Genomic DNA, 25,948 nt, shown 5'->3' on the forward strand with positions numbered 1-25,948 from the left:
ACAAATACAAACCTCTTTCTAATGTTTTAAATGGTTGGGAAGAAAAAAAATTGAACTCTTGTTAATTGTTAATTTGAATTTAAAAAAACTAACGCTATAAGCTTTATAGGTAGCTACAAATCAAAATTTTATATTACGAAAACAAAGTGACATAACATTTTCATTAGTTCAATCGTATTTTACTAACACCTTGAAAGAGCGCTAAGAATAATTAGCGTGTTTATGAGTATTTATTTTTTCTACTGCTAGTGTCACTTTGAATTTCTCCAGATACCCTACGGAAAGCTCATGAAAGTTTCTAGGCTTTTTGTTAGTTTCAGAGTCTTTGATTGGTCGTTGATTGATCAGATCGCATTTCTACAGTTGTAGCAAAAAACGGTGCTTGACGCTTGCAATGTTTTTTGTTCCGACCATTGAAAATGGGGGAAAAATTTTCTATTCGGATGTGGTTTAATTTTTTTTTCCACGCAAAGTCAGCAGGCACAAAAAATCATTGTTGAGTGGTATATCAATTTTGGACCCTTTCAGTCGAGAAAAATTGGCTTAGAAATTTTGATTTTTAGTTCAATACGAGCAAAAAACGCAATCGAATAACCCTCGTTACATGGAAACTAACTTTTTTTGGAAAATTTTAAGCTAAAAAAAACTTAAAAAAGTTACTTCTGGATGTTTTTGGCCGTTTTTTCGACATTAAAGATTTTCAAAAAGATAAAAAATTTTGCAAAAATATTTAAATAATAAAGAAAAGATTAAACTATTTTGTTTTTAAATTTTTTGTTTGGTATTCATTTTTTAAAACTATACTTGTCGATAATGCCACACCACCCACAAAACACGACACTAATTTGTAGAAAACTTTTAAAAAAACTGTTTTAATTTTTTATGAACATGATTGGAATATTCTGTGCTACGTGCACAGCAACCTGCTACCCTTGTTTAGCTTTCGTAGATGAAATTTACAAATGTTCAACTCTTATCTAATAAATTTTCTGAAAAAGAGCTCGAATGATAGTTATCGCAAATTTTTGAAAACTAAAATGGAGTTTCAGACTCAGTTGAGAAAGTTACCATGAAATAGGTTTCCTGGCTTATTCTGTTTTCTCGTTTCAACTTGAAAAAAAATCAAACCTACAACAGCTTAATGTTTTTTTGTCCTACGGATAATCCATAGTCCATAGATAATCTAGGTTCCATAGCTTATTATGGGTGCTCATTTTCGTAAATGGTCTTATAGTGTATCGCTTTGTCCGATATCAATTAAATCAAAATATAAAAGACACTGTTTACCATTTATTTTACAAAATACTAGCAAAAATAAAGTCTTTAAAAGTTTGGACAAGACTCGAACAATGAATTTTGACTTGTATATATAATTGAAAGCAATGTTCAAATTATCACTTTTTTATCAGCACAGAATGTTAGTGGCAATAAAATAAAAACAGTTTATCAGTGCAGGTAATTAATGCAGTTAGTGAAAAGATTCATTTGTGTCTGAATTTTTCCTAGCCATTTTTATTTTAGTTCAAATTTGCATGCAATGACTACACTCTCTTCATCACCAAGAAATTGATTTCTTTCTTGGTTTCGGTTGATGGATTTGTTATCGAGGAAACTAGCCCATAAAATACTGGCTCCTTTTATAATTGATCCAACCATCTCTGATTTGTCCACATACCGTGCCATAGGTCGATCAGAGTGATTAACTATTTCTGTGGTTACCATGACGTTCAATTTGGTACAGTCACAAGTTCTCTTAACATAAACTTGCACACGTCTTTTATGATTTTGACCAGGTTCGCATTCGACCGAACAACCTACGCGAAATTGACCATTGAAAAGTAGAATATCAGACCATCTAAGTTGTTGTTCATTTTTGATATTTTTAAAAATAATTTGATCGTAGTTTTTTTTCAATTCGGTCTAAAGAACAGTCGTTGCTTGTTGTAGGCAACAATTCAACGGTTTGTGTTTCTTGATCTGAAGTTAGTGATTTCATGGTGTCAATTGCCTTCATTTCAGCAATTGAAAAATTTGACACAAAATTTTGAATGACTTCACATGCGATGTCGCTCTCGGCCGATGCAAATTGTCGCAGTTCCTCAAAGTTGTCGATCAATGTCTTACAAGATGCAATTGAGCTATTGAGTTTAATTTGTTTCGATGAAATAGCTGCAATTTCGTTTTCTAGCATTTCATATTTTTCTGCTAGTTCCTCAGATAAGGCATAGGCTGAAAAAGATTAATGTTTTAAACAACATTTTTTTTCGTAGTTCTCAGAAAACAAAAATTGCTACAAAAGTTGATCTGGTAAAAGATGCAGCCACATAAATCAGCAATTTCAATGTGATCTTAAAAATGTTGTAATCTAGAATCACATGAGCAAAGCATAGTTTGCTTTTTGGAACCCAGATAATTCAATTCAGCCATTTTGTTTCCACAATTTGCTTCTGGATCTCCGGCAATTACATACTATACGGTGTAATAAATAATTTCAATATAACTATTATGTTTTGTTTTTCAATTGATATTATATTTATTAAAGCGCATTGTGATTTAACGCATGTTTGCAAGGCAGCAGCGACCAAAACCTAGTTATTTCCGAAATACATTAACTGATGATGAGCATAAGCCTCGTGCTAATTGATTGTTGAATCCTTCTCAATTATCCAAGCATGGGCAATATTATTCGAAAGTTTGCTTTTACTGAGCTAACATCAATGAGAACAACGCTTCTTAGTTTTTCACGTTTCAGAAGACACATAGCAATGGCTCTAGAATTCGCCGTCGCTAAATTGAGCAAAACTACTCGTATCAGGGTTTAAGCCCTGAATGATCCAAATGCCCATTACTGACTTTGAAATAGTTTAAAAAGTTGAAAAAAACTTTTTTTTCCGATTACTTTTTTGACTACTTCCCTGCTCACGCAATACAAAGTACAAAAGGATGTTCTTAGAGCTTGAATACTCTTTTAGTTTTACCAAAAATTTTGCCCCAATTCAATTTGCAACAAATTCTGAGCAGATTAAATAGCCGCTTACGCGTTCATAGCGTGAAATATTTTGCGCGTGAGTTGTCCCAAAGTAGCCAAAGTGACAATTTTAAAACCTTCAAAACTTTTTGAAACAAAAACAATCACAGGTAAAACTTTTCTTAACTTGAGTTCAAGACATTAATACTTTTTAGATGGAGCTAAAAATTTTGTTGTAGAAAATGCTTAGTTCAGAATTCGAAATTGGTCTGGAGAACCACCCGAGCACAATTAATCTTTTACTATCTTCGGAACAATAAGTATAAATTTTGAAAAATGTTTCTCCAATATTCGATTTTCAAATTGTTTTTGTCGCAGATATTACCATGAATGAACATGTTGTATAAAAACTTAGATCATTTAAGACAAACAAAAAGGGCTAATTATTCCGGATTTCCAAGAAAGTAATGGAATATTTGTACTCGGGGTGGTTTTTTTATCCAGAAAAATTCAGACTTTTTAACTAGCAAGATTTATTTCGCGCCATTAACGCATCAGCGGAGATTAAATCCATCTTAGAAACCCTTCCAAATTGGTTGAAGCAGCCTACTTGCTATAATGGCTATGATACTAGGAGGGAAATCTATCACTTTGTACTTTATATGGTTTGACTTTTTAAAAAATCTCACGTTTTGAGTAAAATTTTTTTTTCATTTTTTTGAAAAAAAAATGATCAATTGTTATAAAATGAAGCAGTCGGAAAATTTAGCGCTTTACCCTGATGCAAGCAGTTTTGCGGTTAAATGCAAGCATTTTTAAGGTTAAAAAATGGTAAAAACGTTTAACTCAAAATAAATTTTAGAAAAAATCTCAAAATAAAAATAAAACCGTTATCTTTTTTTCAAACATGTTCATCAATTTTTTCAACGCACTGCTCCATAGACACCAAGAGGCAGTATGAACTTTCAGGGCTTCAGCCTGATAAAAGCAGTCTTGTTTTTTTTCTACCTCAGATTAAAAAAAAACTATGGATAATTTCATAACTTTCAGATCAACTTACAACCTCTCCCCCCTAAGTGACCTACATCTACCGTAGATTTTCCGAATTTAGAAGTTCTGAAAATTATTTCTGTATAATTATACATTTCATTTAAGAATGTATTTTTTTAGAATTTTTCTTCACATTTTGTATTTTAATGGGCTCCAAAGGTAGTGAAATCGGAGGTAGTTTCAATTATGTTTCAATAAAGAAATATAAAATTTAAGTAATATAACATTCTTTTTAGAGTTATTTCGTAGAAAAATTAGAAAGTTTTGTATTTTCTTTTCCGATTTCAATTTATTTTAACTTTAGTTGTCGATTCTGTAATGTTAACGGTAATTCGATATAGAAATGACAAAAATGAGTTTAATCCGCGGCAAAATCATAAAATGAATAACTTGCAGTTGCAGTAGAATGAGAAGCTTTTGGTCTGAATTTGGTCTTCAATGCAGCATAAATAATATAGATTTTAAATAATGTTCGACAAGATAACAACTACGAATTTCTTCTTTGAGGCCATATTTGAACTCTTCATTTTAAGTTCCCACTTTTTAATTTGAGTTTGATTAAAAATCGCAAATTTAACCAATTTAGAAAAAAATTGAGATTTAAGTTTTTCCCAGATTGAGAAAAGAGTATTTTGAAACGGTTTTCGAATTTTTGGAATAAATGTTAAGTTGTTTGCTTACTCTTGTCACCCAGTTTCACAATCTGTCGTTTGAAAAATTTTATCCATTTTTGAATATATTGCAGAAAAGTTCAATTTCACCAACCTCGGTTTAGAGAGTCATCCAACTCTATCTTGGTGACAAATTTGAGTTTTTCTCCGACAGCTTTTTGGAGAAATTTCTTGAACATAGAAACTGAATGCCGATCATGGCTGATTTCTAAGCAGTCATCGCAAATTGGCACCTCGCACTGTTTGCACCAAATTTGGGAAGCATTTGCACAAGCATTTTCCGCGCATCCGGGGGGTATAAATTTTTGACTATAATTGCAGAGCTCTTGAGTTTGGTTTCTGAGGAGGGCAATTTCTTTTTCCAGATTGCTTTTTTCTTCGAGTTGGTTTTGTAAGACTTCCCTTATTTCATATAAAGGCTTCAAATCAGGTATCGATATCATAAAACTTTGATTACATTGCGCACATGTCAACTGATTTGCTGTTTTTTCCAAAAATGTAAGACACGTTTTAGGGGGTCCACAATAAGAATGGCCACAAGGGAGTGGACGTGGATCAATCAATGGGTCAGTACATATGGTGCAGGTCATTTTTCAGCTGAACTTGCCGTAACAGTAAACTCAAATGTGGTTGGCCATCAATCACGGATTGAGGTGCTCACTTTATTTTTCGCAATTAATTTAGATGGACTAGTTAAAGTGGTGAAAATTAGAAGTTTCTGTAACGAGAAACGATTTTTATCTTGTTAAATTTTCAAAACTGAATGGTGTTAAATGTTGTAATAAGCTTCGTTGGCAAAATTGTTTTAATAAAGCAACGTTTGTTCAGTATGGATCTCTGTACAACCAACTGACGCGCAAAAAGTCAACATACAAATTAATTTTACCGCAATCTGTCGCGTCAATGGATAGGACTGTGAAATTGGTACTCAAATTTAACATGATAGATCTGCATTGGTGTCTGTAGCGTCTGTGTTTGTGATGAAAAAACTATGTTTCCTTTTGGGAAAAAAACGGTTATCATCACATTTTCCATAAATGGAAGTTGCATGACTAGCATTTTTTTGATGGCGACACAAAAAATTTTTCCAAGTAAACTTGAAATTGCCCCAAAAATCTTTTTGGTTTTTTTTCAGTCGCAAATTGAATTTTGTACTCAAACAAACATTTTCCAGAAAAAAAAATTGCATGCAAATTTAAATGTTTTGTACGCATAACGTAGTCCTGGATACACAAAAATTGGATTTTTTTTCCGTTTCTCTGAATAATTTTTTTGCAAACAGGCTTAAAACTTCTATTTCTTTTGTAAGACATGTTTATCTATACCTTGATCAATGTGATACGTGGTCTTTTAATAAATGAATCACTTGAAATAAATAAACATCAGGAGCAATTAAAAAAACCTGCAAAAAGATCAAAACCACCTATCTGTATTTAAAACTCCTAAATATAAAAGTCAGCATTGTCAACAAATTGTTGATTTTTGCTGTAAAAACTGTATAACTGCAATATGCGAACAATGCTGGGAGAGCTTTCACTATCATAATTCTCTCTCAGTCTTCAAAACTCATTTACAACGACAAGTCAATGACAAACTAGGTGTTAAATATTTACTATATCATATTAAAAATATCCGATTTCTAGTTTCGTAACAATTAAATAATTTTTGTTCCATTCACTGAAAGTGACGTGTAATTTTTTCTTCGGGTGTGTTTTTTCTTCTTTTTTTGTCGACATAAAATCAGTTAACGCGAGTAGGTCGAGAGGTCGAGTAGGTCGAGAGATCAGTCAAGATGATGTTGTTCAGTAACTAATCGGTCAATCTTAAAATTTTTTCCAAAAGTTCCCTCAGTATCGAAAAAGACCGGTTTGAGTTTTCGGCATTTAAGTCGACATTACGTGACTTTAGGGTAATTTTGGCTATCATGAGAGTTATAAAAGAAAAAACAATTAATCTTAAGCGTAGAAGTTTAGTTTCTGAAACTTGATTCAGTGATTTCTCGGAAACGTTTCTTGGAAAATCTGTTTCAATTTTTCATCGGTGAATTCTTTAATTTTATCAAAAATAGTCCTACATGATTTCTTTTAAAAAAATTGGAGTAAATTATTTTTTTTTGTTGATTTTTCTTTGTTATTTTCATTCACCCCCACTTCCGGTTTTATGCCCTAAGTAAACAAACCCACCCCTAATTTCCGCAAGTCGTTTCTCGGCTTCTAATGAACGCATGAAACTGAAACTTGCAGGGATGATAAGTGGTGGCAAGTTACATCTTGTGTTATAATTTGAACCATTTCCAACAGGTGGATCGGAAGCTATTAGTACCTGAAAAAAACACCCCCTTCAGACCGGAAATAGGCAACTTAAGCAAAATAATGAAAGGTGCCAAAATGATTTTATTGCGGCAAGGGACATAAGATACGAACTCCGAAGAAAGACCCCTTGTGAGTGAAAACCTTCCGGCAACTCCTTCCGGTGTTAATAGCCTTTTTCCGGAAAAAAAGATAATGGACCTTAGAAATGGGATAACTTGTGAAGTAATAATGGGATAGGAATGAAACTTAGTAGTTAGGACCCCCATGGGATCCTGAACCCAGATACGTAGGTTTGACTCCAGTTGACCCCTGGGTGACCCTAAGTTGACCTTTGGGCTTTTGACCCCAAAATTGCATGGAAAGCCCCAAGATTAACACCGGAAAGTGGCTATTCCCCAGCCCAACCCCTGGAAATGAGAACGGGTCACCTTGCAAAAATTTGGGGGGAAAACTTATATATTGGGAATGAGAGCAGAAGCTGATAGAGGTTTAGCTTTTACATTGTAACCTTGGAGTAGAAGAGTTACTTCAAAAAGGACCTGGTAAACTTTGGGCTCAGTTTAGCTGGGCGAATGATCTATTAATAGCATCTCAACTAGACTAATTAAGTCTCCTAAATAGTTTGAACGGACGGGGAATTTAGTTGGCTTTCAGGAGGTGACTTGTTGGTTTGAAATGACCCCTAATAGATGAACTACGTTCCCTTGATAGCTAAGAGGTCGGGATTGGAATGACTACAGATCGAAATTTTAGATGCTTGGAATGAATTAGCTTACTGGATAATAGCTAATTTTTAAAAAAGAGCTCGGGTCGTACTGTGTGGAGTAACTTTATTAGCAGTGAAACCACCTTAGTAGGATTTCTGTAACCTATAGTGCTTACTAGTCGAAATTGATTAACTAAAATGTGACCGGCCAATGGGTCTGCGGTTAATTGCCGTAAGTTAGGAACTAGAATAGGATTTCAGAGATGACATTGAGTAGAGTGAACTGAGCATCATAGGTTAAGGGTTCGGATAGTTTCAACCTAACTTAGTAAAAAGGCAGTAAGTTAAACTTTGTCATTAGCATTATTCGGGAGAATAATAGAGTAGAAGGGAAGACTGTAGAATTGGTGAATCTACTGTATTACATGCTATAGTGACCAGTGAGTATGATTGATTTGTCATTAAATTAAGTTGTACAGCAGACAAAGAGTAAAGTTCAAAATAGTTCAATCTTCGAAAATATCACCCCTCCTAGAAAATAAAATTTGACAAAATCGGCGAGCCCCCCGCCCCCCCAAAAAAAATCGGAACTAAAAAAGCTGATGTTGTGAAATTCAGAGGAGCAATACTAGAGATGATTTGACTCCGGCACACAAAAAACGGGCCCCCTCAAACACTTGGGGGGCAAGTGATAACGGTCCCCGGAAGTGTAAATGGCCCTATCAGAACTCGGAAACTAGCGGCGGTATTGGGCTCAAATTCTAGTATGTTGTAGGCCTGGTAAAATTAAATTTGGAACACCAATATGGAGCTTAAATTTGAAACACCAGACCCTCAGACTTCCACTTCCGGTTTTATGCCCTAAGTAAACAAACCCACCCCTAACTTCCGGAAGTAGTTTCTTGGCCTCCAATGAGCGCAGGGAGCTGAAACTTGGAAGGATCATAGGTAGTGGCAAGATACATCTTAAGTTATGATTTGAACCAAATCTGGCGGTTGGACCGGAAGCTTTTAGTACTTGGAAAAACACCCCTTTGGACCGGAAATAGGCAATTCACGCGAAATGATGAACGGTGCCATAATGATTTTTGCGGCAATCGATTCAAGATACAAACCCAGAAAAAAGGCCCCTTGTGAGTGAAAACACTCCGGCGACTCCTTCCGGTGTTAATAGCCTTTTTCCGGAAAAAGTGATAATGCACCTTAGAAATAGGAAAATTTGTGAAGTGTTAATGGAATAAGGATGGAACTTGGTAGCTAGGATCCCCATGAGGTTCTAAACTCAAATATGGAAGATTGACCCCGGTTGACCCCAGGGTGACCTTAAGTTGACCCAAAATTGTGACCCAAAAATTGCATTGAAAACCCCGCGAATAACGCCGGAAAGTGGCGTATTCCCCGTCGCAATCCCTAGCAATGAGAATGGGTCATCTTGCTAAAAAATTGGGAAAAAAACTTATTTTTTGGGACCTAAAGCAAAAGCTGATAAAGATATAGGTTTTTATTGCAATCTTGGGGTAGGAGAGTTAATTCAAAGTGGACTTGGTAAAAACTGGGTTCAGTTTAGCTTAACGAATTATCTATTAATAGCTTTTCAACTAAACTAAAGTAAACGTAGTCCCAGAGGAAGTAGATTGTAATAAGACTGCAGCATGAGAATTAGGTCCACTAAATAGTATGAACTGACGGTGAATTTACTTGGCTTCCCGTACCTAACTTTACGGTTTGCTTTGACCCTTAATAGACGAACTAGGTTCCCCTGATAGCTAGATGATCGGAATTGGCAGAGAGTACAGATAGAAAATTTTGATGCTTGGAATGATTTAGCTACACATGAAAAATGTCTCCCCCTTCTTTTGGGAGGTCGGAACGTTAACGGGATAGTTGAAATAAATACCTTTGGAGAGTCAATGAGTAAACATAGCATTGTTTGGAGGTTGAGTTGAACTCGAGGCCTGAAGTCACTGAGGTCAGAAATTGGTTGATTAGAGTCGTATTACATTTATTTGCTTGGTCAAAATTCTGACACCTACCGCATACTGGTTATCTGATAAGCGTAAAAAATTGATAAAAGAAACCAAACTTGGCACGTGGCAGAGTTGGCAGGGGCAGGATACAGTCTTAAAACTTGTGCGGACGGATGATTTAAGCGGATGTCAAGACTGATAGGGAATGGCGTGAATTAACTAAAACTAAGTATAAAGAAAGATAAGGAATTGAAGAGTACCGGAGAGCCTTCAAGAGTCAGAACACTTGTAAGCTACTATTAGGTGTAGTTGTTTCTCAGTCAGAGAAGAGAGTAATTGCTACTAAGAGAGAGTATAGTTGGTTTTCAGCTAGTTAGAGAGAACAATTTTTGCTAGTTAGTCAATTAGTTGGTTCTCGAAGTAAGAGAACAATTATAGCAGAAAGAGTTGATAGTTGGTTCTCATCAGAGACTCTCTAGAGAGAGAGAATAGTTTGGTGTTAAAGGAGTTAGCTGGAAGATAATTGCTATTAGGCAATTTAGCCGATAAATCGCGGACCCTTTCTTATTGGTTTGATGATTAGATTATATCCTTGCCACTCAGAGCCTTCTGTAATTGGAGGTATACTCATCTGAAATAAATTGCAATTGAGAATTCTTGCGACTGTATCGAGTAGACAAGAAAACCTGAAAACAGTACGCAAGAAGGGGCAAGCAACATAATACAATACAGAATAGTTTCCACCAACTAACCCTTTCGGGATTGTAGATGGTAGTGAATTTCGGTCGCCCCGCTGAATTCAGTACCCAAGGAACCACTTTGCGGTATCGTTAGGAAAAAGAGGACGACCCTAGAGAAGTAATCCCCTAAATCTACATGTTCTAGGTGAGTAAGACGACAGGGCATTAAAACAATTTTGCAATCCTTATTTGCAATCATACACAGTTGGCCTAACAATTTGAGGCCAACTGTGTATTTGGTGAATTGTATGCCGACCCGCAACAAAGACGCTCTTTCTGTTCTTCTTTTGTTTTTTTATTTTCTTTGATCGTTCTGACAAAGTCTTACCATATGTTTAACAATTGCTCTAGAATTCCAGCGTACAACACAAAATTTGAAACTACATCAAATATTGGACTTATCCAGTGCACAGTTTGGCCTTGTAAAAATTTCCAAATAAATCGCAATACTGGTCAAGCTGTGGTAGTGCGGAAAACTGTACAGCGGGCTCTAAGAAAAAATGTTGTTCTTCTGTAGTCTTACTCTGATCTTTTTGTTTTTGTTTGATCGTGTCGGCAAAGTTTTTGCTACAAATCCTTGCCGCTAAAATTTGCAATAATTTTGGTCAGTGGTTTTCAAGGTTTCGTTTTACATGTTTTTAGAGACAAGTTTCAGTTTTCCAGTTACTTGTTCACGGCTTCTAAAATATGCAAAACTTGGTCTCGTACTGCAATTCAAAGTCATACAATTCGATTGGAACCAATTACTAACTCTTTAAAGATTCAAATGCCTTGTTAATGTCTCTAGAAGAGCGTTTGACGTCATCGCAGTTGTCTGTTTATTTGTAAAAACTTTACCGGACTGGTTCTAAAAATAACAATAAAATAACAAGAGAATAAGGTTTTAAAACTCAAACAGCGCCAGCTGCTTCACCGAAAAAATTTAAGATTTTCTAATTTTCTTCAGCTAGAATTATCGATTGACGCCATCTTACAAGCCAAAATTAACCCTGCTTGAACCCAAACTGAGATCCTAAGGGCTACTAAATTAAGCAGCAAACATATTGCATCTACTACTTTAGTATGCTGTTTTTTATTAACGTTGCATACACCTTTTGCTACAGAAGTACACTTTTTTAAATTTAAGGAACTAAAGCAATCGACGAAATACTGTCTCACAATTGTGATCTGGAAAAGAAGATTCACAAAAACGAGGAGTCTATCAAAAGAATTACAGATCGCTTTACCTGCCACGAAAAAGTGCGCGACGAAAAATTGGGTTTAATAACCAAATTCTCTGATGGCAATGGTGACTGTTCATACGAGGACATCAAGCAATTCCTGGACGAGTTTTTGCTCTTACCAAAGATTGCAGTTTTTAAAACGTTGCTCGCAAAAAAAAATATTTCAACCCAAACACTTGAAAACAAGATGAACAAAAGCTAGAACTGGTTACGATTCCTTTGAATGATCACGGATGTTTTGCACACCTGGTATGTCTGTTATCCCGAAAATAAAAGATATGGATTTGAACGATCAAAAAGTATCCATTGGTGGTCCGGTACAGCTGAATACAGATATTCTACTGTCGGAATGTGTGGTTACGAAAGCACCGAGAACAGCTAAAACTCTGGAAATTAAGTTCGGAAGGAAGTTGAGAAATAGTAGCCAGGTATGGCAAATAATGATGGAAATAATAAACCACTCTGCGATGCCACGAACAATTTTACAAAAGAGAGTCGAAATGACGGGAGATTCTGTGTTGGGCATGAAAGTTCCTTATGAAACATTAATGAATCAATCTACAAATGGACTACAACACGACAAATTCTTGGACGTGAATGGTAATCTGATCGTTAAATGTTTCATCCAAACATGTCAACCCGAGAAACCTAACATCATTTATGAAGCACTGTGTGTATGACATTGTAATTCTTTCATGGGCGAATTATTTCCTTGGTTCTATATATTTTTATAGAAAATCATGGGTAGACGGTGTTGCAATATATTATAGACTGCATTTTTAATTCAGGCTTTCGATTTTAGTTTTTAAAAAGGTTTATTTAATCCGTATTTTAGGAAAATGCTTGCTCAAATAATGTTTGTAAATTTAATTTAATTTTTCACAAAATTTAGCTAGCTAGATATTAAAGAGCACCAAAGCGAAAAAGAAAGATTTTAGAATCGAAGTTTTTTCTGGCCAATTTCTAGATTTTCTAGTCTTTTGAATTAAACTATAATTTAGGGCTAAATGAAGTCATAAAAAAGGTAGAATCATGCATTGTTGAAATTTTTTTTTAATTCAGCGGTTAGTTGGTAGTAATCGAAGGCAAACTTCAATCCAATCTGATAGCTTCAATAGTTATACCCCAATTGATGTTGTGTTGATATAGTGTTATGCTTAGAAAGAAAAACAGCTCTGAAGTCTACTATTTTCTACTCTACCGAATGAAGTTTAACAGATGTTCCAAGAACTCAAGCTAGCTACCAAGGAAAACGTCAGTAAAAAAATTCACGTAAAAAAAAATTTCAAATTAGGCTATACTTTTTAGAGTGGTCGGATTATAAAGAATCACTACTGAAACAACTATGGACAATAAATTAAATATCGCTTGCTATATAATTTTTAGGCAAAACTTGAAATTCAAAAATTCAAAAATTAGTTCCTTTCAAAACTAGGAATTTTATTGAACGCGAACTGTTTTTGATATTTGTGTATTTTAAACTGCATGCTTGCTTTGTTTCTAGTTATTTTTTGACATTTAGATGGTAAAGTAATCACGTAGACATAGAAATTTAAAAAGGACAAGCTACTGCACATTCAGTGTTTTAATTGAAGTTGCGTAGAGTCTGATGGAAAACTATTTTCATACTATTTAAGTTAATTCTTTGTCTTATGTTCAAGCTATGTTCAGTTACTAGAAAGTCAAATGGATTTTTTTCCTCAATAAATAGTTTTTTTTGTTAGAATTTTTGCAGTCGGGACAGCAAGTTTTCATCATAATAACATTTTTTTCTAGAAATTTCCGAAAAAAAGTTTAAAGAAAGCCAAAATTTTCAATGATTTGAGATGAAACGAGTAATTTTCTTTTGCCGTCGTTTGGGGAAAAAAATGGATAAAAAGTATATAATTACTCCAAAAATTTACAACTGAAATTGAAGAATTAATCAAGGATTTTCCAAAGCTGTTTTGGGCGTCCTAAAAAGCAATTCAAACAATAAAACTTGTATGACAAGAAAACTTAAATTTTATCCAGTACTTCTGAAATTAATGATCTAATTCGAAAAATTTTGCAAAATATCAATAACAAAGAACACAAAAACAAAACTGCTCCTATCAAGACAAAGTCCTGAATGTTCCGATTGCTTTTTAAGGTCTATGGAGCAGTAATGACATGAAAAAACTAAATTTAATGAAATAAAATGAAAAAATATATAAAAATTGAACTTTTTTTGTGAAACTCATCCTCCCCCCCCCCCGACGCCATATAAAATACAAAGTGAGAGATTTTGCTCCTTTTAACAAATCAAATATGGCAAGCTGGCTTCTTTTACAAAATTTGGAACAATTTCTTAGACGGGTTAAATATCCAATCACACGTTATTAGCGCGAAATATAACTCGAATATTCAATCGAGGTATATTCATTAACCTCCCGCATTGGAGTTCCATGAATAAAAATTGATTATAATTGAGTTTCCTTGTCAGTCTCCACAAAAGTGAAAACAAATCGATTATAATCAATTAAAAATGGATTATAATATTACTATTTTTCGAGGCAACAAAATCCTTTTTCCGTCCATTATAATCAATTTTTTTTTCACTTTTGTGGACACTGACAAAAAAAACTAAATTATAATCAATTTTTTTCCACTTTACTGATATGCGAATTTCAAGACTTTTCTAAGTTCAAGTCTGTTCTATTATAATGGATTCCAAATGAATTATAATGCATTTTATTTTGGCGAAAAAGAAGGATAAAAAAGTGACAAACAAATTGGGTCGGTTCTTTTTCTCCCCCCCCCCACTGGTGATTTTGTTAGATAAGATTTCTGTTCACAATTTCTAATTGTTACAACAATTGGCACGTTGACTAATTAGGCCATGACAGTATATTTGTTCTTTATGCACAAAGCGGTATAACCCCTCGTGGCTCTTTTCCAGTTCCCCCCCTTTCATTTTTTCTGAAATTCTTTACATGAAAGTCTTTTTAAAATAATTTTTAATGTTATAAACTGCATTAAAACGTGTCAGCGTGAACAGCTGAACAATTTTTCACAACATTTCTAACATGCAAATTGCCGTGTGAACAATTTTTGAACATCATCTCTGTTTTGTAATTTAACAAGGGGGGACTGGAAAAGAGCCCCCCTCGTTATATCACAAAACTGATGCTTATGTGAGGTGGGGGAAGAACCATTTGGTCTTCATACTCAACCTTCAAACCCTTGAAAAAATGATGCTTATGCGAGGTAGGGAGAAAAAAAGAGCCAAACTTCTTTTCAACTTGTTTTCAAATTTCTCGTTTTCATTGAATTTTGATCAGTTTTTTCAGTTTTTTATTAAAAGGCTGTTCACAAAAATTAGTGCGTTCACTGTGCCAATTTTTATAAGATTATGACAACTTTAAAATGGGGCTCTTTTCCAGTTCCCGGCTCTTTTTCCTTTTCCCCCCACCTCACGCCAGTTTCAACTTATTAGTGTAACGAGTGGTTTTACGAGGTTGACTATGAAGACCAAATATGTTTGTTGTGGCCTTATTAGTCTGGATGTAAATTCTCATAACAATCGGACGATGTGGTCAACAAATTTACATGTAAAAATTTGCAGGTGGGGGCAAAAGGAAAAAGAGCCCAGTTCCCCCTTTTCAAATTCAGTTTTGAAAAATCTATTTAACGTTGTCATAATGCAATGAAATTTAACGTGGTGATCAAATCGACAATTCTGAACAGATTTGTTCTTCATACTTTACAGCGTAACATCACGCATTTAGCCGTAATAACACGTAAAACAAACATAAAACTCGGTGTTTTGAAAGGGGGGAACTGGAAAAGAGTCTAAAATGGTTTTTCAAAACTGAAATTCAAATGTCTGAGCGGAAATTTGGGAAAAGGCAAAAAAAAGCTTCATCCTCTGTCACCATCTTCACCACCACTACCAGATAAACATCAATTTCATGGTGGAATCACTGATTTTACTAAGGTCTTTATGTGGACAAAATGTTCTAATTGTGCATTCAGCCCAAATGCCAATTCTCAAAATAGCTACACAGCGTGATTAATGATTAAAATTTAAGATATAAAAAAATTGCAGGTGAGTGGACAGTAGAGACTAAAAAAATGGATTCGTTAAAGTTAACAAAAATCCAGATACGCACGTGTTTTTTTCCCAGAGACATAAACATCAGCTTCACAAAACAGGTTTATAATCATTATGGAATTTATTTTGTAAAACTGGATTGCCCAATTTGCAAAGACGAGCTTGTGGACCCCAGGGTTTTGCCATGCGGCCATTCTTACTGTCCACTACCACGACCCTGCCTGACATTTTTGGAGAAAGAACCAGGATTGTTATCATGCGCAACTTGCCGAGCTCAGCATCGAATTTCGATAGTAAATTTGAAACCACTCTACGGCATACGCGAAGTTTTGATGAGTAAATCGGACGAGAGAAAAAAGCTTCAAGAAGAATTAACAAAACTAAAATTGTGTGGAGTATGTGAAAGAGACACTGGTGATAACCATAACGACTCAAGTAGTTGGAAGATAATCAAATATTTAGCCAACATTGTAGGAATAAAAATACCAACACAAGAGTCTTATATTCCACTGGACAATTGCCAGAAGGTAATGTTTCTTTTTCCGAAGTTCTTTTTTATGGACTGGTATGAAACGTGGTCTATGGATGGTCTAAAGATTGATGACAACAACTTCTTACAGGCAGGATGTCGTGTAATCAAATCATCAGGAAGACATGAAACTGTAGAAATATTATTCAGAACAACAGAAAAACTTTATACGGAGAAACTACGCATAGTTCTGGAGTTAATCAATCACTCGAATGAGCCACTTTCGAAATTAAAAGGGCTCTTTTCCAGTTTCACATTACCTCCTAAAATTACAATCTGAAGCTCGCAGATCTAAGTTGCTCACACGGCAATTTGCATTTTAAAACGGCTGTTTAAATCTGTTCACTCATTTTTTATGACATAATTTAGCACAATGTTTTTTTTAAAAAAACTTCGTTAAAATGAGCTTACAGCAAAACTAAAGGGGGACTGGAAAAAAGTCTTTTAAAGGATACGCGACACTTGCTGATGGGTCTGTTACAGTTGGTATGAGGGTTCCATATCGGACGATAGTGGAGGAATATAGGCACCTAGTTGCATGCAACAAGTTCTCCGACAAAAACGGAACTTTGGCTGTTCAATGTTTAGTCAGTAAAGTAACTAAGCCCACAAAAAACCAAGTAATTTTTGGATGCAGTTTAATTTTCATTGGCACTTTTTGCGTTTATTATTTTTTTCTTTGCTTGTTCAATTGAAAAAGTTTGTGTTTTCTATTTCTTCTAGTCTGTATTGTATAGTCGATTGGGGAAAAGAAACGCGAAACCTGTTTTTCATTCAATTCAACTACATGTTTTAATTTCGCAATATCGCTAATGGCAAAAGAAATAAAACGTGATTAGTACTGAAATCACTAATTTTCGAATGAAAAATTGTGGCATCGTTAACACTTCCATCGATAACTGCACCACAAACAACTCGTGTTTACTCTGGGTCAATTGACTTTTCATAGCGTTGCAGAGTTTTTCCCAAAATTTTGTGAACTCTTTTGAAGTTTTTTCTTAATTAATTCGGTTGAATCGGAGCGAGGTTATCCTAGGTCCCGAGTCGAGCCAGAATAGGTGACAGCCTAATAGTCGGTTGTGTAGGTTCTCCGGTGTACGTCGTTTCGGTTGCAGATTAAGAAATTCAGTCTTTTTCTTTAAGCATTGACGTGTTATGTGCTAAAAACTAAAGGCCTCTTGAACTTGTTTATCCATTATCCAAACTATGTAACCTATCATGGGCGTAATGTCTGACTCTAATTGCCCCTTAACACGCGTAATTAGAGTTGGGGCAGACTCTTTCATCCAGCGAGACCAAATGGTGTTTGTGTAGCTCTGCGAGCGAGCATAGCGTTTTCCAAGATCGAATAACTCCTCTGAAGAAAACATACAAACGCTGGTATCGAGACTCAAAAAATGGTTCAAGTTGTTGCAATCAAAATCCAAAAAATTCGGTGGTAACAGATTTCAATTGTCGTGCTTTGAGCGTATGAAAAGTTTTGATACGCGTTCATTTCACGTATTAACACAAGGTTAACTCCTTGTCGGCTCAAACACATTGTCTTGTTGTCTGAACAAATAACAGAAAACGAAAAAAGATTTTGGACCAATCGCTCGATGCCATTGACGCATGAATTCGTGACCATGGATGGAACCAAATGTATGTGGACGGCTTTGGAGAACAAAAAGTTGAAGTATACTATCAGTTTATTCCCATTACATATATAACTATTTCGCAACTTGTTAAATATTGCTCGACAGGAAAAAAATAATAAGTCCTGATTGAAAATGGAACTTTTCAAAAACTTTGTCGTTGGTAGAAAACATTTTTATAAATTAACAAGACTACTCGTACCAGGGCGAAACCCTGAATGTTCCGACTGCCGTTTAAGGTTTATGGAGCAGTAATAACATTAAAAAATTCAATGAAATAAAACAAAATCAAAAATAAAATTCTAAAATTTGAATTTTTTAAATGAAAATCATCCCCCCACACGCCATACAAAGTACGAAAGGATAGATTTCGCTCCTTGTAACAAACCAATTATGGCACATAAGCTTCTTTTAACCAATTTGGAACGATTTCTAAGGCGGATTAACTCTCCGCTTACGCGTTAATAGCGCGAAATATATCGCACGTTAATTGTCCCAAATTGGCCAAAATGGCAATCTTTAAACCCCCATAACTTTACGAAAAATGATTACAGGTGAAATATCTTTTCAAATTTGAGCTCAGGGCAACAATACCTTTTGAATGATAAAAAAAATCCGTCAAAAATGGCTAGTTAAAAAGTCGAAATTTGTCTGAAGAAAAAAAAAACCCACCCCGAGCACAAATATTCCGTTACTTTCGTATCGAAAGTCGGAACAATAAAAACTTTTAACAAATTTTGATTTAGTTGCACTGGAAAATTGACTGAGAAAAACAAAAAAGGAAACTTATTAAAGTTCCTAGTTTCGATTCTCAGCTTTTTCTTAGCTTTCACTCGAAAGCTGTAACATCTTGTGATGCTTACGAAACCTTTTGGCCCCCATAACACGTAACTTACGGGCTCAGCCAAAAAAGCCAAAAAAACTTTAAAATTACATATTTAAAACTGACATTTTAATCCCACTGGCAGAAAAAATGGTCAGCAACATGTCTCAATCTTAGCATTGAATCTCTGGTAGTCGAAGAGTAAAATGCAGAAACTTTTCGTTTATTTAGCTCCTTGAAAACTAAGAGTCGCAACTTCGATCCCTTGGTCGAATTAGAGTTTTATGTTTAAACTCTGTAAATCTGAATCGATTGGCGTGGTGACCAAATTTTCATAATTGCAACGCAGGTCAAAGTCTGCAAAGTCTAAACATAAAACTGCAAAATCTGACCATAAATTTGCAAACTCTGAAAATAAACCCTGTAAAGTCTAAACATAAGTCAGCAAAGTCTGCAAAATAAAATCTGCAAAGTCCGATCATAAAGTCTGCAAAGTCTATCATCAGCAAAATCTGAACATAAGTCTGCAAAACCTGAAAGTAAATTTCCAAATTCAGAACATTAGCTTTCATAATCTGAAAAAAGTCTGCAAATTCTGAACATAAGTCTGCAAAATCAGAACATAAGTCTGCAAATCTGGACATAAAAATTGCAAAGTCTAAACATAAGTCTGATAAGTCTTAACGTAAAGTCTTCAAATTCTAAACATAATACTGCAACTTAAACATAATAAGGCTCAACAGCAGCTGATTTTGAAAAAAAAAGTGTCGTTTAACCTGAAATTATATAAAACAGTTCCTTTCAATGCCTTTAATTCAGAAAAAATCAGTCTGAGAATGGAATGAAGTTTTTTTCTTACAGAAAAATCAAAAAAATAAATTCTTTTACAACCAGGCACATTACAGAAATAATTTATTATAAATTCACAATTTTGGTAGCGCGATTCGAATGGTCATCGTAAGGCTGCAAGCCTGTTTGTAGTTGTCTATCGAGAGAAATTTGGAGAATCAGAGTCCATGTTTTTGTTTGTATCCGATTGAAACCTAAAGTTTTGCATAAACCGTTTCTGTTGATGTAGATCTAAAACAAAAAGACCAAGGATTTTTATTTATGGTTTCTTAATATGAAAAAAACTAGTTACTCGACAAAAAAAACTTAATTTTGACCAGAAAACTTTTGAAATGAAATCAGTATCATTTAGATAAAGGTCTCTGATTTAAGAAAAAAATGTCTAATTAAGTTGCTGGGCATTGCATTACATTTAACAAAATGTTTTATTCTAATTTAATAACCTTATTGATAAAAAAGCTTAACTAGCCCACTTATTTTTTCTTAAATTTATTCACTACAGATCGCGTTTGTTTTGTTCTAATCCGAGTGTCACTTAAACAGTGATTAATTATTTCTTTTGATGTTATGAAATTATTCACTTCTGTACTCGTATGTTCTTTTCTTTTTTTTCTTAATAGTTTTAAGACTTCGTATGTAGGTAGCTCAGAGATTGAATAATTTTTTTTCACCTCGTCGATCTTCCTTCATCAATGATTTTCCTGTTGATTATTCTCTTTAAAATAAGATTGTTATTTGAGTAGTTTTTCTAGATTCGTTTTTGAGCTGCAGCCATAAATCAGTATTCTAATTTGATAAATTGGTTTTAACTAGCTTTTACTTACTCTCAGTAGTTGTTTCACCGATATCGTTTCTAGTTTGATGGAGAAATGAAATGAATTTTCCGCATCTATTTTCACATGTCGGATATTTCAGTGAAACTCAAGTTGCGATCAAATTGAACTCCTAAAAATCGATCATCATTTTCTGTTTTCGAGACATTTTCTCGAAGTTTCATTTTTAAATTTCTTTGAGCTAAAAACAAATGCTTTGTTTTTTTCTTGATTCATCGTAAGTTCACTTTTCTATGTTGTTCGCGTTTCTATGTTTCAATGTTGTTCAAACCTAGATCATAATTTTCTTCCGAAACTTCGCCCTATACAATAGTATCATCTGCAGGAAGAACCACGTTGGTATTTATTGGAATCCCGGGGAGATCATTGATGTAAACTAGAAATAGAAGTGGACCCAGAGCTGATCCCTGAGATAACCCGCTTTTTATTTTATGTTAAGTACTCTTTGCTTGATTTATTTGAACAAAGTGGTAACAATTCTCGAGATATGGTTTAAGCATCAAAAATGTTTAACCTCTACGTCCGTACTTTAAGCACTTTTGAAACCAAATTTGAAGGTTCACAATATCAAAAGTTTTCGGTCAATCACTAAGGTAAAACTAATTTTCTTAGTAGACAAAAAATTCTCAACTGTTTCGAGAAAATCCAGAGTTGCATCAACTATTGATCATTTTGACAAGAAATCTTTCTGTTTGTTCAAAACCACTTCATGAAATCTAACAAAACTCCAAAATGATTGTTTTTCAGTTACCTTACTAAAAACTGGTAGAAGTGATATTGGCCCGTATTTTAAGTTCGTGTCTTTTTTTTCACTTTTGTGAATGGGGAATAGTCTTAGCAAGTTTCGAACATTCCGGATAAGACCCTTCTCCAAGTATTCAAAAAAATAAAACTGTCGAGGTTGAAAAGTTTGCTGGACTATTTGTTTTTTTGATAAATTTTGAGAGTATTTTGCAATCATGGTCTTTTTTGGTTTGCAAACTACCAATGGTTCAAAAAACTTCTTTTTCTGCCTTTTTAGATAAATAACATGTATTCTTTACTGTTCTTACGGTTTTAATTTTGCACTTAATTTTAAAGTTTTAGCTGGTTTTGGTCAAATGTCAACCAACAAATTGATTTAAAGCCTCGACTAAAATATTAATCATGTTGCATTGTTCATCTGCGTCTTTTTTTTTACTGTTGGCTCCACACTGTTGACGAACTCAAAACGATTTGTTGTTTCTGTTTGTGACTCATAAAATTTACTAAGCGAGTCTCTTACCATCAATTTAACTTTTTACGTTGTTTTTGTGTATGTTTTTTTGCGGCTTGTGTAGGATTTTGTAGAAAACTTTGAATAATATGTGTTTTTTCCTACTTCACGTTTGATTTCATAGGAAATATAGATTTTGGTATCTCTTTTGCTTCTGATTTAAAGCTGACCTAATTTTGTCCAGATCATTTTGAAACTGATTTATAAGTAGAAAAAAAGCCTCGTTGAGGGGTATATACAGAAAATTCCCTTCAATTTTTTAATATTTTACAAGTAAATTTGCAAGATATGGGGAAACCAAGCCATCCACACTAACAAACATTCACTTGCTTTAATTATACAACCAACTATATAGCATAATTAATCTGTTGCAATTTCACAATTTACGGGATTTTCTATTTAATCTTTTCACCCTCATTGGCTATAAAAAATAACAAAAATTATGAAATAACAGTTCTACAACAAAACGCATAAAAATTCTGTTCTCATAGAAAACTTTCCCTCAAATAACCAGTCGATCTAAATGAGCTTTTATTCCGTCTCAATTCCGGTCATTTTTTTCAAAACTATTCTTCAAAGTTTTTGAATGTCTTTTCAAATTCAAAGTTAAATTCATTTGAATTTCTGAAAAAAAAGGCCTACATAACTCGGCATTTGCCTGACACATGCTTTTAGATACTTTTTAACAATCAGAGGACAAGTTATTAAAGCCGATTCACCAGGGCACAAGATATTGGATTGGACGATGCTACTAATTAAATAAAACTAAATTTAGACTTTAATTTTTTCTGCATAACTTGCATTTTGGTTCAATATCAAAGTTCTTACAAAAATTTTTGCTGAAAACAACTTTTTTTTATAAAAAAGAGTAATTTACCCCCTAAATGATCGAAATAGTTAGTTTTAAAAATTTATAAAAACGCTATCGAAATGCATAAACTAATTAATTGGGAAGTGTGAGAAAATGATTTTCAGGAAAAACAGCTCAAAAGATAGCAAAACGTAATCTGTCAACAATTTTCAGTCACGCTAACAGGTCAATTTTGTCTTGTTTCCTATTTTTGTAAGTTTGCATTAACACCTAGTTCCGTCTTAGGGCACTATTAACCTATTTGTTGTCTGATTTCTTTAGCCCCTTCACCAGTTACTGTTCACTGGGATTCTGAGAAAAATCGTTACCATGAAAACAAATCCTGAGATCTGGCGTGATAGCAAACTAATGATGTTTGCCGTTTGTAATGCTTCAAATTTATTGCAATCTGCCGCCATCAAGATCCAATTATTTGCAATAAATAATAAATGCAATTTGACTGGACAGTTTGAAAGCCATATGTTACTAATGAACTAGTACGCATCAGAAAAAGTATAATTTTTTGTTGCATAAAAAACAAGTCTTTTTCAGCAAAAAAAAACACAAATACAGTTAAACAAAATGCCGTTTTGTTTTCCTAAGCAGCTGTGCAAAGCCTGAAATAAATTATTTACATGTTTGGAATTTTTCTCAAAACGATCACAGTTAGAAAAAGTGTTTCATCAATTTATTTGATTTTTAAACGCTACATCAATTGCACTTTAAATCAAGTACATACCACCCAGATCAAAGTATGGAATGCCCTATTTGCACCGACCAAATCAAAGATCCGAGGGCTTTACCGTGTGGTCATTGTTATTGTGGGCCTCAAAAACCCTGCCTGAACAAACTACAAAATCGCCCAGGATTTTTAGCATGTGCAACTTGCCGGATAGAACATCAAATGCTTATATCTCAAATAAAACCTCTCTATGGGATACGCGAAGTTTTAGAAAACCATGCTCAAGAAAAGCAAAAACTCCTGGGTGAATTGAAAAAACTGACCAAGGAGAAGGAAATGATGAGAAAGAAAACTGTTTTTACGCCACCTCCGTGTAGCAGTGAAAATTGCTCGAACACCGTTGATTTTTGGTGCAAAGATTGTCTGATTGCTTTTTGCGATGACTGCTCAGAATCAAAACATTATCGTCATTCGGTCTCGAGTTTTATAAAACATCTGCAAGATCAATTGCAACAAAAACTGGGCAAAAGTACAGACATTCAATTGAAGAATTTTATCAGTAACGGTTAGTAAAAAGCAAATATTTATAAAAAGTTTTCAATTAAAATAAAAGTATCATATTATTTTCTAAAATCCATCCTGAAAGAAAAAAAATATGGACAGATCAAGCTGATAACTAATAAGAGATACAAAAAAACTGTTAAAATTTTTTTAAATGATGCCATTAAAATCAACTGAGAACAACTCATTAGTTTAAAAATGGCGGGATAAGTCTCCGGGGCTGCACAACTGCCTCTCAGCTAATCTTTCAAAGTTTTGAAAATCTTTTATTGACGACAAGTGCTTTTCAACGCCAAATTAATAACAAATTGAAAGTTTTTCTACTTGAACTTCTAAATGAAATCTAAAAAGCCATTTCCATTGCTATTTTAAACACAAAACAAAAAACAGTTTCTTAAATTGAATTGCTCAGTGAAAGTAAAACAAGCTCAACAAAATTAATTTTAATAAAACGGGGAGTGTATAACAAATTAAAGATTTAGAGGTTTCTCCACTTTTTTCCCAGTCCCAAGAAACACCTCCGAAGAAACAGCAATGCGTGATCATAGCATCTTCTACATTTTGTTTTGTGTCTAATTTTAAAACAATTTGCAACTTTTTTAAAACAAATTTCGAGTTTAATTTTTACCCTTCAGTGAAAAAAAAATTTTGGACACTGACTGTTAAGATTGGTTTTTAAGCGAAGTTTTTTTCAGGCAATCGGGAAATCCATAATGTGACTGCAATCATAAACACATTGAGAATGCAAATAGGAGCCAATAGTGATTACCTCCACAAATTACGAGAAAGCGTTTCATACCACGAAACTATTGTTGACAAAATGGAAACCTTTAATAGGTTCGCCAAAGCTGGCATTCACATGCCTTTCGAAGATATCCAAACGTTTCTGCAAAATTTTTTAATCGTTCCAAGTTGTGGAAATAAACCAATGTGCGGAACCAAGAGTGTGTCAATTCAAACGATGCCAGTTGAAAACGTTTTAAGGAGTTCGGTTGACGAGTTGAAGTACCATAACTGATTTTGATAGTGCAAATATGCAGAAAAGTTGAGGGTATCAAAAACTATCAGAAATAAACAATGTTAGTTTCTAAAGAGTACTATTGATTGAAAAGCAGAGTTTTAGAAATGGCGTCTCTTGTGTAGTAGTTTTAAAGCATATTTTATGTAATGCTTCAACCATGCAAAAGATTCTTAATTGTATAATTGCACTAGCAATCACGTTAACACTTATCCCATTATTCGGAAGGCCTCCATTTCTTTTCCAAATATTAGGAGATTAAGAGTCAACGACCCTCCAATTTGGTCGAGCCAATTTACCTTTCAAAAGGACACTTTCAAAGTGGGATGTGTGATTAACCAGTGTGACAAATGGCATACAGAAATGTTGCAAGTTTTGGTGCAACGTCAGTTAAGGCATGAATTCGAAAAACTGCCAATCGTTAGAATATCCACAGAAATTGTGAATCAATCCGCAAATTCACAAAACGTATACAAAGATGTTAAAAAGATGCAAGGATGTTCAATTGAGGGTGTTCAGATCTCCCGTGCATCATTATTTCCCCATACCCCAAACACTAGCGACGACTGTGATTTCTTCGTTAACAGCTGCGGCGCCATCGACATTTCCTGCGAGTTTAAGCATTCTTAGAGTCTGTGGGGCTTGAGATATGATGAACGAATGTCTCTAGATTTACTATAAACTCCTTGTGAAATAAAAGTTCAATTTATATTGAAGTATTTTAATTATCAGTTTTATCTATCATCAAGTCAACATCACTGGGTTCTTTTGTGCACTCTTTTTGAACTCAAAAATACCATCGCTTCCATTCGCAGTTAAAATATGAAGGTGTTTTATTAATACTTCTAATTGTAATTTTGAAAAGAAGGATAGCCGGTTACTGTGCAAGCAGCATATAATGTTCCGACCATAGTCATAGTCTTAAAAAATACAACTTGAATGCTTTCTGTTTGCAAATTAGCGTTTTTTTCGGCGTTGCTTTTTTTCGTCGTCAGATGAAAGGAGGGCTGAATAAAAAACTAGAGACTAGGCATATTCGACAATCACAACAAAAAATTCAACTTGAAAAAAAAGTTCGCAGAAACATGACTAGGAAAGCGAAAAAAAATCGCAAAAAAAAATTTAATTTTTTTTTGCTGTTTTTTGAATTTTTGTGAAGTTTTTGATTCCAGAAAGGCGCTAAAGTACTGAAAGAACTAATA

At 34.1% G+C, this 25,948-nt stretch overlaps 2 protein-coding genes across 2 annotated transcripts in view; one reads left to right on the forward strand and one right to left on the reverse strand.

The window, feature by feature from the left end:
* The window catches only part of LOC134846088 (uncharacterized), a 322,069-nt gene that overhangs the window by 244,038 nt on the left and 52,083 nt on the right, over nt 1–25,948 (reverse strand). The gene's annotated exons all lie outside the window — the stretch shown is intronic.
* On the forward strand, nt 23,031–25,423 carry LOC134846365 (tripartite motif-containing protein 2-like). Its single transcript, XM_063863684.1, has 3 exons — nt 23,031–23,732; nt 24,424–24,733; nt 24,941–25,423. Exons 1-3 carry the CDS (start codon nt 23,240–23,242, stop codon nt 25,374–25,376), a joined length of 1,239 nt encoding a protein of 412 aa, XP_063719754.1. The 5' UTR covers nt 23,031–23,239; the 3' UTR covers nt 25,377–25,423.

This window comes from Symsagittifera roscoffensis, chromosome 5 (genome assembly GCF_963678635.1).
Source record: "Symsagittifera roscoffensis chromosome 5, txSymRosc1.1, whole genome shotgun sequence".
Lineage (NCBI taxonomy): Eukaryota > Metazoa > Xenacoelomorpha > Acoela > Convolutidae > Symsagittifera > Symsagittifera roscoffensis.